At 41.9% G+C, this 15074-nt stretch overlaps 1 protein-coding gene across 1 annotated transcript in view; it reads right to left on the reverse strand.

Moving 5' to 3' along the window:
- ATM (ATM serine/threonine kinase) overlaps positions 1 to 15074 on the reverse strand; it is a 1399724-nt gene that overhangs the window by 1335456 nt on the left and 49194 nt on the right. The window contains exon 4 of the mRNA XM_086935231.1: positions 12356 to 12501. Within this exon, the coding sequence (XP_086791357.1) occupies positions 12356 to 12501 (146 nt within the window). The remainder of the gene's footprint in view (positions 1 to 12355; positions 12502 to 15074) is intronic.

The following is a 15074-nucleotide window of genomic DNA, read 5'->3' on the forward strand; positions in this document are numbered from 1 at the left end:
CTTAGTCAGAACCTCTGAAGACTTTTTTGATGTCTTCTTTTGCGGAGGAGCCGTAGGAATAGGAGAAGCCACCCTTGGTCTCTTCAGAGATAATTTTGAAGAGACTGAAGAACCCTCACTCCTCAGAGGAATCAAGGTAGTCTCTCTTTCTGCCTCTGGAGCCAAATTAAGAAGCGCCCTTCACGGTCCTTGAGGGTTTTAGTGGAAAAGGTACGACATACTTTGCAGTCTTTATGAGCCTCCTTTAGGGAGGTGGTTGAAAGAGGGAGGGGTCAGGAATGGGATGAGGTAAAAGTTTTAGTGAGGAAGTGTTGGAGTCCTGCAATGTGCAAGCTTAAGCATTTCGGCAGCAGCTATCTATTCAGGAGAGAACGATTGAGGAAGAGTTCTTTGAGCTGCCTTTTGAATTGTATAAAGGAGGGAATAGTCCTGATATGGACTAGGATGGCGTTCCAGATTTTGGGCGCATTTCCAGCGAAGGATCGATGAGCGTTGTTTTGTTTGCGGATTTTTGACATGATGAGGAGTAGAGTGTTAAAACTTCTGAGGCTCCTTGTCTGATCGGCCTTCATCAGTTTGGAGGCCAGCTAGGCTGGTTTGCCTGTGTGCAGGGCTTTGTGTGCGAGGCAAGCCGTTCTGCAATTGGCACGCACTTCAATTAGGAGCCTTTTTAGCTCTCGGAGTACGGGGGAGATGTGATCATACTTTTTACTCCGGTGACCATTCTAGCTGCTGCATTGAGAGTTGATCTGAGGGGGGGCTAGGTGGGATTTTGCTGTACCTGTGAGGGAGGCATTCCTGTACTCTAGTCTGGATAGCACCAGGGATTCAGTAGCTGGTTTAAGGTCGTTAGGCGGGATGACGGGTTTTATTTTGTTGAGTAGCTACAGGTTGAGGAAGGCTCTCTTTGCGGTGTTTTTGATGTGTTTGGTCATGTCGAGTTTTGGGTCAAGGGCGATTCCCACCGATTTTCGGAATCTGCCAGGGTGAGATTGCCGTTTAGAGCATCAATTGCTTTTAGCCATTCTAAGATTTGAGAGTTCTCCTCTTTGTTGAAGATGAGGAGGATTTCCGTTTTGTCTTTGTTGAGTTTCAAGGGGTTTAGTGATAGCCAGTGTTGGACTTCTCTTAGAGTGTCATTGAGTCTATGAATGTCATCTATGGAGGAGGTTTCAAGGTAGATCTGGGTGTCGTCAGCGTAGAGGTGGAAGGGGATGTTTGTCTTTTTGAGAATGGTGGTGAGGGATACCATGTAGATGTTGAACAGTTGAGGGGAAAGAACTGATCCTTGGGGGTCACCCCTGCTGACTGGGTGTAGGTCTGATGAGAAGTTCCTGATCTTTATTCTTTGGGTGCGGTTCTGGAGAAAGGAGGAGAACCACTTTAAGACCACCTCCTCTCTACCTACCCTTTCTTGAAGTACCAGGATGAGTAGGTTGCGGTCCACCGTGTCGAAGTCAGCCAATAATTCCAGGAGTGTGAGTAGGGAGCATTGGCCTGCAGAATCATTTGTGTAAATCTTCGATGACATTGAGGATCGCTGTCTCTGAGCTGCAGCCATTTCTGAAACCTGATTGGTGGGTGTCTAAGAGGTTGGCGCTGTCTATGTGTTAGTCAGTTGGAGAACAACACACCTTTCCAGGATTTTAGCTAGGAGAGGAAGATTGGAGCCTGGTCTGAAGTTATTTAGATCATTAGTGTCTAGGCCAGTTTTTTTCAGTAATAGCATTACTTGGCCGACTTTGATGCAGCCCGGTATAACTCCGTTTGCAAGGGAGCGGTTAATGGGTTCTCATACCTGGGAGCACTCGCGGTAGGAAGGGCCTGCAAACAGAGGCTGCGGGAGGCGTTAGAAAGTTCAGAGTGTGCTTGTCCAAGGTGGGCTTTATCTCTGGCGGGCCGAGTACCCCGTTGGCAACATTGGCCCAATTCAGCTCGAGCTAGGAAGCACAGGTGCAATGGTGCTTTGCAGCATCTGTTTTTTTGTGGTTTCCGGAGTCTCAAAATCTTCTTTGGGGTGCCTGTAGGATGCAGCTCAGCTTCTCCACGGGAGTCCCTGGTCCTTTGTTGAAGGCAGGCAGGTCTCCCAGGCTTTGGAGATACAGCAGCTGCAGGACAAGCTGACTTTTGTTGCACTCTGTAGGGAACAGCAGACAGGCAGGCAAGGCTGGCGCTGGGCATTTGCCTCGTCCAAAGTCTATGCTTATGTGGCTCTTCAGTGTCCTTCTTGGTAAGGCAGCAGGAATCTAATTCTCTGGCGGCAGGGACTCTCATAAATACTAGATTTAGGGGAGTGCAGGATAGTAGCCAATGGGCTACAAACTCTTTGGGTCACAATGCCCCCTACATCAACACTTCCTGGGGAGGTGGTCCTCCTCCCTGAATTCCTGATTTTGCAATCACCAAGACGGCTAACTTTGAAAAGTCACCTCCACCGCAAGTAGCCCAACTTAGGGGGGCACTAGCCTGAGGGTGGACACACCCATTGGAATGGCTAATTAACTCGCCAGTCGGGGTGCCAAACGGCTCTAGAAAAAAGCAGGTTGGCTTCTCCTTTGGGAAGAGAAACCAGATTTGCATACGAAAGGCGGTAGGCCCTTTGAAGCTTCCCTGCCTTGGAATGCTATCTGTGGGTCATCCTGTGGGAGGAGGTGTACCATACCCCGTGCCCGAGCAGGCCTGGTTTATGGGCCCTGGACAGCAAAGCCCCTCACCCTTGGGGGTCAGAAACTTGTCTGTGGTGGAAGGCTGGAGTCGGCACCACCAGTGTCTGGTAGTTTTTCAGAGGGCACCTCTCTGCACATGTATCCCTTAATCCAACATTGGCATCAGAGTGGGTTTAGTAATGCGAGATTGTTTGATAGCAAACAACCCTATAGTCAGTGAAGCCATCATGTAGTTGGGCAACTCATTTCTACCAGTGTCCAGCACATGCTTTTGAAATGGCTTCCCTGATCACTTGCATTGGCAGCAATGGAACTGACCAGCACAGGGGAATACCAGCCCATCGAGTTATGCCCTCACATGCAATATAGTGCACCCTGCCTTTGGTGTTGGCATGCATGGCACACATGTGCTTGTCGTGTTCACTCATCTGACCTATGACACACTGGCAGTTTGCATAAGGTTTGGTGAGGGGGCCCTTAGGGCGGCACACTTTGTGCTGCCGCCATGAGGACTCTTTTTAGTTCCTAGGTAGCAGGGGAACCATTTAATTAAGGGCTTTCACTGGGTACTAAAGGTATTGCCAATTGGGGGAAACAATTGTACAGTTTTGGGAAAGAGATCTGGCACTGGGGGCCTGGTTAGCAGAAACCCGGTGCACTTCCAGTCGAAATCAGATTAAATACAAGACACAGAGTTGGGGTGACCTTGTCAAAAAGGGCACTTTCCTACAAAAATCATCTATCAAATACTTGGGTAGACCTTAATGATTATGGTAACCATAAAGATCATTTAGCCTTCCGAAGCAAGCTGGTCTAGCCCTAACAGTTACATTTTGTAAACTGAACCACAGAATGAACAAACAACAGGCACTGGCATTCTGCAGTTTGACAAACTCCAAAATTAAATGCCCACTCCCATATATGGGGCCTTCATCTTTAAAGATCAACTAGAGGTTGGACTAGATCGTGCCAGAACAGGTGTTATCGCTCAGAATTCTCGCTCCCCATCATTTAGCACCTTGAACTTGACTCGCCTTGACAAAGTTATCTCACTTTTGCCTATTGTGCAAAGGCAAGGAACACTCAAATAGAACAATGAACCATCTGATTTGGCAGTCAGTTTCAAGAAATCACCGGAAGTTGCATCAATATCTTACATCTGCGGTAAACATTTTACCAGCAGAAGAAATCTGGGACATGAATAGGTCAGCAAAATTCATGTTGAGAGTTTTGTCTAAGCAAGCTAGAATACATTCTAGATTAATGGATACTTAAGCGGGCTCAGCCATAGTACGATAAAGACTCATTCTCCCTCAATATAATAATACTGGAGTCTCAGGGACTTTGGATCTGCCCTGGAAAATACCAATGACGCAGAATTGATTTAATCGAACGTGCGGCCTGATTCCACTGAAAGAGTATCGTTTTGGGAGAACAAAAGGCACAAAGGAACGCTCTTGTCGATTCTGTGGAGTTCAGTCAGTCATTATTGCAATATATGCGGCAGGCAGCTAAGCACTCGTATGATAAACCCCTGTAAGCAGAAAACGAGGACATGGACTATTAATGCTCAGGTTCTTAGTGGATATTGAGAGCATTATTGAACTTAATTGACGAAGAGATCAATATTTAGCTATTAAGTTCACACAATGTGTTTCAATGTGATGTATTTTTAGAATTTGTAATTCTATCGAATTTTAATTACAAATACTGGAAATTCAAGTTAAACGTGTATTTTATTGGATGTCTCAGAATGTTAGCTCAAATGAGGGATAATAATCTATTATAGATGAGAGCACATGATAATCTCTAGCCAATCTACAAGAACTGATTAATTCGAACATAGTGTCTCTACACTCAATCAGATCAGAGACATTTATTTTTATTTACTTTTACCGTTTTATATAGCGCAAACATGAACCTTGCGGGTATCCGAGAGCTTTACAAGAATTGTGCGTAGGGAACCAAAAGGAACATATAAAAACATAGGTAAGAATTGAAATACAGGACTTAGTTGCATGGATGCAAATGTACAAGACTTAACATAGGTCTAGAGTAGGAACAAAAGGCATGTATGAATACATAGTTAAAATCTTGAGATACAGTTCTCAGTTGCGTAGATACAAGTGAACAAGACTTAACATAAGAATCTCAGTTGCTCGGGAGTCCTTACAATGGCCACGCCACTTTGGACCTCCGAAAAACTAGGCAATCTGGGACGCACCAAGGGCTTCCGCAACTGGGACTTGATCGGAATCTCCCAAATCAAGGATATCTGGGGCCCTACAGGGATCCACACATTCGCCCACTTACAGGACACATACGAACTGGCACACACCGAATACTTTAGATACTTTCAGGTGCGACACTACCTGCAGGCTAATATCCCACCTGAGACTAGACTACCACAAACCTCCCCGCTCGAAGATAGATTACTTGATGGGCACATGACAGAACACGCCATATCACTTACATATAAAAAACTAATCAATAACCCCCCCCGACATGCTCCTTCCCCTGAGAGAGAAATGGGTTGCAGATGGGCTGGAGATAGTCGAAGAAGAATGGATGTATGCTTTGGCCTCACCGCGTGAGGTCGCGATATCAGCCCGATTGCGGCTAATCCAACTGAAGATACTATATAGAATATACATCTCATGTACAAGGTTACACTTAATGGGGAGGGCTGAAGCTGTACTCTGCAGGAGGGGTTGTGGTGGCACGGGTACCTTCTTCCATATACTGTGGGGCTGCCCGAAGATACAACGGTATTGGAGAAGGGTGGTGCAATGTATGCAGGAGGTATGGGAGGTGGAGATTCGTCCAGAGGCCAAGAGGTGTCTCCTCAATATCTGGGAGCCAACGGACCTGCCACCGAAAGGGAGACTTTGGGTGACGCTCGGACAAACGATAGCGAAAAGAAACATTGCCAGACTATGGGGAAGCCCTAATCCACCAAAACTTACAGACTGGCACAGTGATATGGACTGGTGTATGCTACAGGAAAAGACTGTATGTAGCGAGAGGGTGTCCCCGGAAATGGGTGGAAGTATGGACCAATTGGAACTATTTCAGGGGAGGCATCTGCGAGCCTCCGCACACCACGCAAACCAGCTCAGAGGATATATAAGGACCCTAACGACCCTATGGTTCCAGGTGCTTGAGCGTGGGGCACTATTGCTGCATCACCGGTACAGCGGTGGACTTTACTGTGCTCATTTGACAATATGTTTTGGAAACATGCTCTTGGTTTATGGCTTTAAAAAAAGAAAAACCAGACCTTCACTATCCTCCTTCAGACTCTGAACCACTTGCACTTTATAACGCCGCCGTACCCCAGGGTTGACGGCAATGTGCTGTGTACTCTAGAAAGCAATGCATGTGTTACGTATTGTGCGGCCAGCCCGAAGGGTTGTAGGCTGGAAGCTGTGTATTGTGGAATAATGCAATGAAGGTCTTTAAAAAAAAAAATCTCAGTTGCGTAGATTCAAATGTACCAAGATTCATTGGAATTTCTGTAAAAGTAGGAATTTTACTTCGTTTTTAAAATATATGAGAGAAGGGTTCCGTCTAGATTCATGGGGCAGAGCGTTCCAAAATCCTAGGAGCAATTCCAGAGAAGGCACAGTTGTAAAATAAGTGTTTACATTAATTAATAGGACTAAGCGTAACTGATTATGCATTTGTCAAGTTACATGCTAAAACGTTTCTTAACTCATCAATATAAGGAACTGAGATTTTTTTTTTTGTTATTCTCTTTTAATGATTTTAATCAACCGATACAAATTAAGATTACTTACATTCTCTGAATCGACAATAGCGGACGCAACATGATTTCCTGGCTGTGCTCTCTTCATCTAAGCTTTAGTCACAGGGCAACAAACTAAACAACAGTAGTGAGTCTGCTGCTTCCGTATTTCATCCAACTATTTGGTGTGCAGCGGTTTCACCTCAGTGTCCCTACAGCTGAAAATCTTCTGACCTGGAGTGTAACAGTTAACTTGCTGTACTGTTTCTCAAACTAGGAGTTGATGTATTGATACTGAACGTGAAATGTAGATTTAATTGGTTTTCTTTAGTTTACATAGCTAAGCTATCAGCTTCCTGAGCTTGTTCCAATTTGTAATTTAGTAAATGTTATATTTACTTAGTTTACTAGATTGGATTGACAGTTTTAGTATGACAGACAGTCCTGAGATTGTCCTATCTGGCCTCTGTCTCCAGGCCACAATTTGTTTTCCAATGATATTCACCAGGAACCACAGTCTGTTAAACCCTTTCCTAAATCTCTTGCCACTATCCCTCACTCTTCTTCATAAGTTTTCTATTTGTTCTCTCTCATACACTGCTTTATTACCATGCACCATCATCTGGCATGGTGTGAGTGAGTGAAAGTGACTCAAACAAGCCAGCACTTAAGTACTGGAGCCACGGCATAGGGACTAATACAGAGATCAAATTACCCTTCCTTTTACATAAAGATGGAGGGTTCCTCCGTAAAAGAAAACCAACATGATGTGACTTTTGATGTCTTCCCCGCAAGCAAGGAGTACACAGAAAACACAACAGTAGTTTATTTAACATGCTTTTCCACTTTTTTATCCACGTCCTACTCACACAACTAAGTACTATGCTCTCATTTCCCTCTGCTCTTCTCGTTTCTTGTGCTCTCCTAGTGATAAAAGGTTAACTTACTCTTCCTCTATGTGTGTGGTCTGTCTCCATTTTTATTCCATCTGCAGGTATCAGCCCACTTGAGCAATATACTTCAGCCTAATCTTTAATACTAACATCATTATTTAATCCTTACTGTCCAGTACGTTTTAACCCTAAACTGAAAACAATGAATCGGCACTCCACCCCAATTTTTGTGTACATACAGAGGCTAAGCTCTCCATAATATCGAACTTGGGACAGATTTTCATGGCACATCCTGATGGACCATTATCGCACCATGATACAAGTTTTCAATTCTGATATAATGTAATCTAAAAAGGAAATCATGTGCCTGGTAAAGTTTTAAATGATAAACAATCATGGAAATGACAGATCACATACCTTGCTAAATTCAAACTACAGTATTAATTGCAAATGAAGAAATGTAATAGGTCAGTCAATTTCAACATAAAATTTATTAAAAAAAGACTACTTGTAGAAATTCTAACAGAAAATGGCAATTATTCTTTATCTAGCCCCGTAGGCAGTGAATCCACCCTTCGGGTAACTGATTTAGTCACACCTAGCACTGGCAGTAGAGTAGGTAAGGAGGAAAATGGAAAGGCTTTGTGTTGGAACGTTGCTGGTTTCAACTCTGTAAGCCTGATTGGGTAGGTTGCACCCAGAATTATACCAACCTTATGCCTTCAAGAACCATGGGCCTTGAGCCCCTTCTATGTGGATGATTATTCATCATTTTGCACAAACTGAATTCCAACCGAAGGTGAAGGAAGGTTTAGCCATCATGATTATCCACTACCCTTCCAGGGATTCTGACAAATAAACATTTGTCTGCTCAGTTTTATTAGTTCATGTTATTTGAGGTTGGAAGCTCTTAATTATCAATTATTCTAACAACTTATTTGACTACACTAGAATGAATGTCGTTTTGGCCCTAGAAAACGTTTTGAATTTTGTCATACATCTTCTTGGGAGGAGATTTTTATATTGTCTGGTTAGGGAATTTTAAAAAGCACACATGCAAGTTACTAGCGAAGGAGGTCTATGGTTTGACAAATGCAGAGGGGAAATATCCGACTCTTTAGACGCAATGTTTATGATGACATCCTATCCTTTATCCTCTGCATTTGTGGGAAAATGCACCACTAGTGTCATTAATTACATTCTTGTAACTGAACATTTTAAGATGAACATATGTGGCTTTCTGTTTCACCCAAGGTGTAGGAGTGACCACAATCCTTACAGCCTGTGGGAGGGAGAAGATACTAAAGTTAAGTCAAGAGTCAAGGCATAGAGGTAGGGATGCGAAACAGGCCTTGCAGTAAAATGTAAATAGCTACCGAATCATTCCTAGAGACTATTATAAATGAAAATAAGGCACTTTAGGGCTTCTGCCTAGATGAAAGAGCAGAAACTGATCTAATAATACAGTTCTATGGTATAGTTTCAAATAAAATTCAAGCAACACTTACTTATAAGACATACATCTAAAGGCCAATCAAAAATACGAGTAGTTTAACAGGGCCTACACAAAGGGGCATTGTGTTTTTAAAAAGGCACTTACTAATACCCTATGAAATGCTGAATTTGTGAAAAGCTGTAGGCTTTTCTATAAAAATGCTCTTGTTAAACAGGAAAAAGATATTAGAAACAAGGCTTGGGAGGCGTTACCAGACGGTAGCAAACATAGGAATAACACAGCGTTTTGGAGAGTCATCAAAGCTCCCCTTTTCAGTCTATAGCCCACATTATTCAAACCTTAATTCCTGTAACAGAATGGGTTCATAACTTTCCCTTTATTTAGTCACCCTCTACAAAAGAGGAGAATACTACGCTCTCGAAGATGGAATGTGTGACCATTGGTAAGATCAGACCTCATGGATTTTCAGCTAGTGGAAGTTACCAATGCTATTAAAAGCAACAGAAACGGGAAAGCAATAGGCCCAGATGGGGTTCCTCTAGATATGTTTACGTTTAGATTTGTGGACTCCCTTCTTGGGTCTCAATGGTGTGAGGAGTAAGGGCCTGCTGTCCACCTGGAGCCAACCAGTTGTAGCTCTATATTTTTTTTTAAAAAGGTACCAGGATCAGAAACTAGTTCCTTGTTGATTTAGTGTTAAAGATTGCTGGGAGAATTCTGGTGTCACTCTTGGAAAAGTGGGCTGAAGACAAAAATATCATATGTGATGTTCAATATGGCTTTTGGTACCAAGTCACAATGTTTAAACTTAAATCTTCAAATGAAAAAAGTACTCTGTGGCTAAAAAATTATCTATATACTCTTCGTTTATGGATCTATCGAGTGCCTTTGATTGTATAAGTAGTGCTAAGCTGTAGGCTCTCATTGGCAAATGTACACAGACATCACAGCAAGCATTTGGTAAGGAAAGAATGGAGAATGTACTGAACTATTCTTTCAAGATACAGAGGTGTAAGGCAGGATATATAGATCTATACTACTATTATAAAGAGAGAACACAAACCTTTTGGCAAGGTAAACTCAGGAACCACAGCGCCAATCCACACACACAATACATTGTTGTAATCCTCAGGGTGTGCAGATGGACATAGGCTATAGAAAATTTAAAAAAAACGTAAATTTAAAAATATAACTTTTAAAAAAAAAGTAGTGCCCTGAAAGTAGCGCCGGCCGCGACGCTGCGCTGGCCGCGACGTAGCGCTGGACACAACGTACGTGATGACGAGAAGGAGCGGCGGTGAAGTGAGGAGCGCGGGGAGGAGCGGCAGCTCAGGTGCGTCATGACGAGGAGGAGCGGCGGTGAAGTGAGGAGCGCGGGGAGGAGCGGCGGCTCAGGTAAGGCTCTGGGACACGGGAAATGTCGGGGTGGGAGGGAGCCGGTGCGGGAGGTTGGCCCTGAACAAATGCGGCTGAGGTAAGGCTCGGGCTCTGGGGGCAGCATTTCAGGCTTGCGTGCACTCCCGCCCCGGCCCCCGCCCGCCACGACATTGTCCGGGACACAGACAATGTTGTGGCGGGCGGGGGCCGGGAGTGCACGGAAGCCTGAAATGCTGCCCCTAGCCCCCTTCTGCCCCAGGCAACGCTGGGGAGGGCTGCTAGTATAGTATACACATATATATATATATATATATATATATATATATACACATATATATATATATATATATATATATATATATTATATATAAATAAATAATCAAAACATTCCTTGAGACAAAGGCTAGAGATCTTCCCAGAGGTAGGATCATGCAGTTCTGATGGCTTGTACAGGGACCGGAATGCAATGTTTCTTGGATAATTTTAGGATTTTTATGGTTAATCTAGAGCTGACACATAACAGCAGTAAAGCATTCACTATGATACTAGGCCCAGCAAAGGCAAGATCTGGTCCCCAGTTTCTAAATGAGAGAAAGATAATAACTACTGATATCATTGGAACAATTGGTGCCATCTCGGAGAAATTAGGAGGTTATACTGCATGAAATCAACTTCAGCAGTGTAATTTTACAGCGAGGCTTGGCATGAAAGCCCTGGAGTAGAAGACAGCTAATATATAGCAAAATGTGTGTCAGCAGCTTGTTAGGAAACAGGAATATTTGGATACGTAAATGTAAATATACTACCGATTGTGGAAAATTGTTGCCTCAAAAGAATGTTAGCGGTTCGGTCAACCTCTTCTACCTCTTACGTAGATTTCATCTGGAGGGGGGGGGGGAATCGACCTTCTCAGATTACGGATGATTACTGTGGGGTTGGAAAGCATTGTCTGGGTGGTTACATAGATAGGCAGTTACTGATGCAAAGCCGGTTGGAGGGTGGGGGAGACAATCTCAGCGAATGTAGTCAATGTTCATTGTATGATTCAACGTGGAGTTACCTACTGCGGTGTGGCAGTGTACTACTTATGTGAATGTTGTGACTACATATGTGAATGCTATGACTTTTTGTATTATGGAAATGGAAAAGAAAGTTTAAAAAAAAAAAAAAAAAAGGTCTTCCACCTCGATTCATCATCAGGAATTTGAGGTTTATATATAGAAGACCAAATTAAACATTCATCTTTTTTGCTATGGCATTCTATTTGGTCTAAGGCGGCTGCTGCTCTAAATGGAGGCATTGTATGTGATTGTCTAAAGTTGGATTCAGCAGACAAAATACCATGGCTTGCCTACATTAGGAATATGTGCAATGAGATGGGAATACAAAAGTACTTTGAAGAACCTGAAACCCTGCATAGAATAAGAAAAGAGATTTAAAATCACTACTAAACAATCAACCAATGAATGTTAGGGAGTCAACTGACCAAAACAAAGTGACCAATATCAGACATGCCCCCTGTTAACCCATCGTGGCATCTAGCAATATATTACAGTAGCCACTAAACCACAACATAGATTTGTTTTAACAAGATTCTACCTTAATACTGTATTAGTCGCCCTTCTTTAGAACATGACCTGAAGAGTACCCTACCTGTGTGTCCTTGTGATGTAATTTCCAAACAAAGTACCTTAATTAGTTATTCTTTTGTGGTTTTTATACTATTTCTAGGACCGGTTATATAATTTTGCTGTTGAAGCAATTACATTTTTTATATTTGCAACAACACTATTTTTAATTGCACTTCAGTAGCAAATGTGTTTAACAATCAAGGAGGTTCAGACCTTTCTTCAACGATTTTCAGTGTTAGGAATTTTATTGATTGTTGTCTATATTTATGTTCCCCGTATTTGTTTGAAGGAGGATTAACTGCAAGTGCATATTTCAATCAACTTATGGAAAGCATTTGATTTCATGTGCACTGTAAATATTGTATTGATTGTCCTTTATGGTTCATATTTTTAAACAGAATAAAGCTATTTGACTGACTGGAAAAAAGGTTACAGCAAGGCTAGTCAACACAATACACCAGTCAAAAGACAATGCATTATCTCCTGAAATATTTATGCACTTAATATGACCACAACATAGTCACAGGCTTTCAGTGAGTAGTCAGGACATCAGATAACTTTATTTTAATATGAAAAACACTAACTTTTATTGGCGCATCGGATGAAATACTTGACCAAGCTACTGATCTCCTGCAGCTTTTTCTGACGAGTAGTTTGGGTGGACACTGACACATTTGGTTTTGCGGTTTTAAAATTATCTGTTTCTTTGCGGATGTATTTCTGCAGATACCTGCAAGACAAACACAAAGCAGTGTTCAGAAGAAAGTGTAATGTATTCATGTTCAAATATTTCACTATTAGTTAAAAACAAGCAATGTGTGTATTACCTTTCCATTCCGCTAGGTTTCCTTTCTAAAAATTCTACAACAATACATCCATTTTGGGGTTACAATTAGCAATGAAAATAATCATGTTTCCTTAGTTCAATAGAGAAGACCCCTATTTATTCTACCTGTTGAGTTGTCTGTGCTAGTACATAGCAATACCCAGTGTTACAAGAGTAATATCCAGCAAACAATTTTTGGAGATACAAGATAACTTTAATTTTCAGTTAAAACAATATCTTTTTTCAAGAGCCACTGAATCTTGAATACATTTTTTGTAACTTTCACATTTGTCTCTTGAAAAAAGTTATTTAGGATGCGGTGCTGGGGAGTCTCGAAACAATAAAAGATTTGACCTGTCTATCTTTCAGTTTACCTCAAGGTATAGGAAGGAATCTCGAATATAAGGTTCTTGGCATCCTCAATAGGTGGTACCCTGAATTTACTCTACAGGTAGTTTGGACCAAGGATGTTAACACATGGGAATACTATCTACAGAATCAGAAAGCCATTCTGCTACAGTCTGCTAACCAGAATAATGTCCCATGTGCTTGACACATGTACTTTTCTCCCTTCACAACACATCAACAGGCAGACACATTTTGGATCCTATGCAGCCATAGGATTTGGCAAGCTAGGAGTCCAACATAAAAGCTGGTGCAGTAGTCTAGATGGGGATGAAATGCTGCCTCAACAGAAATGGCTTTATGCTGTGGGGATAAGAGTGGAAGAATGGAACTTAGCTTGCTACATTGCGGATAGTAAATGCTGAACACTGCTTTTATCAGGGATCTGAAGCACATACTTGCATCAAAGCAGACCAACATTTGTTATCTACTCAAGAGAATGGGAGTATAAGGCTAAGTGGAGGAATCTTTAGCACTATCATTCAAGCTAATTGTATGGTGTGACCCTTAACTTCCGTTCTTTCCTTACAAACAAGTAGGCCTCTCACGTAAACTGCATTACACATTTTCTGTGACCAAATCCGAACTCAGCTACACCTAATCAAGTAAGAGGACTTCCTATCAAAGCACACATATGAATCCTAATACACTAAAAAGGCAATTGAACTAACTCAAATTATTTATTTTTTAACATTATTTCTTTATAGGCGTGTACCTGCCTTGAATTGACTATGTAAAAGTAGCATCTATAAGCTAGAAGGAGAGCATCACAGAAGGGAAAGAAGTTACTCACAGTAAAACGCCAAATACTCATAGCATAAAGTAGTGGTTCTGACACTTTCTACTATCTACTATTTGAACATCAAAAAATTCACAAAGCAGCAGAAACAAGTATACATCAAACAAACACACAAATAAAAAATAGTTTATTCTATTAACAAACAAAAACATCAAAAGGGTAGGAAGGTTGGAGCTTTTCTAAACTCAGTGTTTAATTCTATAGGATGAAGCAATTATGCTAGAATCTAGCATATACATATTTTATTGCTCCTAATGCAAACCCTCTTTTTGTCAGTGCTTTAAATAGCCCAACCTATCGCCCATACTATATTCTGTTCGCAGTACTTGCGCTGCTCCCATGAATCAAGCAGAGGACACCAACTTAATTTTTAGCCTCCAATTTCAAATTCCTTTGCATAGCTTTTTAATTTTACTATTTATTTCCCATGTATGTAAATTATTAATATGTAATTATAGCTTAGTTTTCTAGAGATCTGCGGCCCCCGGAGAAGGAGCCATGGATGCACAGAGGTCCACAGACCACAGGTTAAGAACCACTGGCCTAGAGAATATACTTTTAACTTTGCTTGCACGATGAACACGCTGCAGAGAGAAACATACAGCTTTGAGGTTAAATATGGCAATATAGGAGATAGGTGAGTGCTTGCAGGAATTAAATGGAGGCCTCTTGACTTACTGATGACAGGTAATATGCTGCCTGCCAAGACGATATGGAGAGAAAGAAAGAGATGTGAGAAAGGTTTGAGTGTTGCAATGGCTAATTAAAGGGAGGACTGATGACTTCCTGATGACAGATAATATGCTGGCTGCCAAGACGACATGGAGAGAAAGAGATGGGAGAAAGGTTTGAGTGTTGCAATGGCTAGTGACAGAAAAGAGATACTCTAAAATGGTAGGTTTCCACATGCATGACTGTCTTCTCACAATGTCTTTTCACGCAAGCATAGCTATACTAATGCTGCAAAAAGGTTTGAACAGACTTTGCCATTCACCCACAAAACACTTAAACAAATGCCAGACTGCACCCACACGCTTGCTGTCAATTTATACACTAAAAGCCAAAGAATTTGCATTCCATCTCTTACTCTTTTTAATTCAAGTTCGAAGACACATACACTGAAAAACATGATAGGGGCCTCCCACATGACAAAAACACCATCCACGCAGGCCACATGATACACTTTTTCATCCATAGCATTACTACAGACTACTGGGCTACCTATCTGTAAATGTGAGTCAAATGCTTCATCCGGCGTATGACACACACTGTA

Source organism: Lissotriton vulgaris, chromosome 8 (genome assembly GCF_964263255.1).
Source record: "Lissotriton vulgaris chromosome 8, aLisVul1.2, whole genome shotgun sequence".
In the NCBI taxonomy this organism is placed as follows: domain Eukaryota; kingdom Metazoa; phylum Chordata; class Amphibia; order Caudata; family Salamandridae; genus Lissotriton; species Lissotriton vulgaris.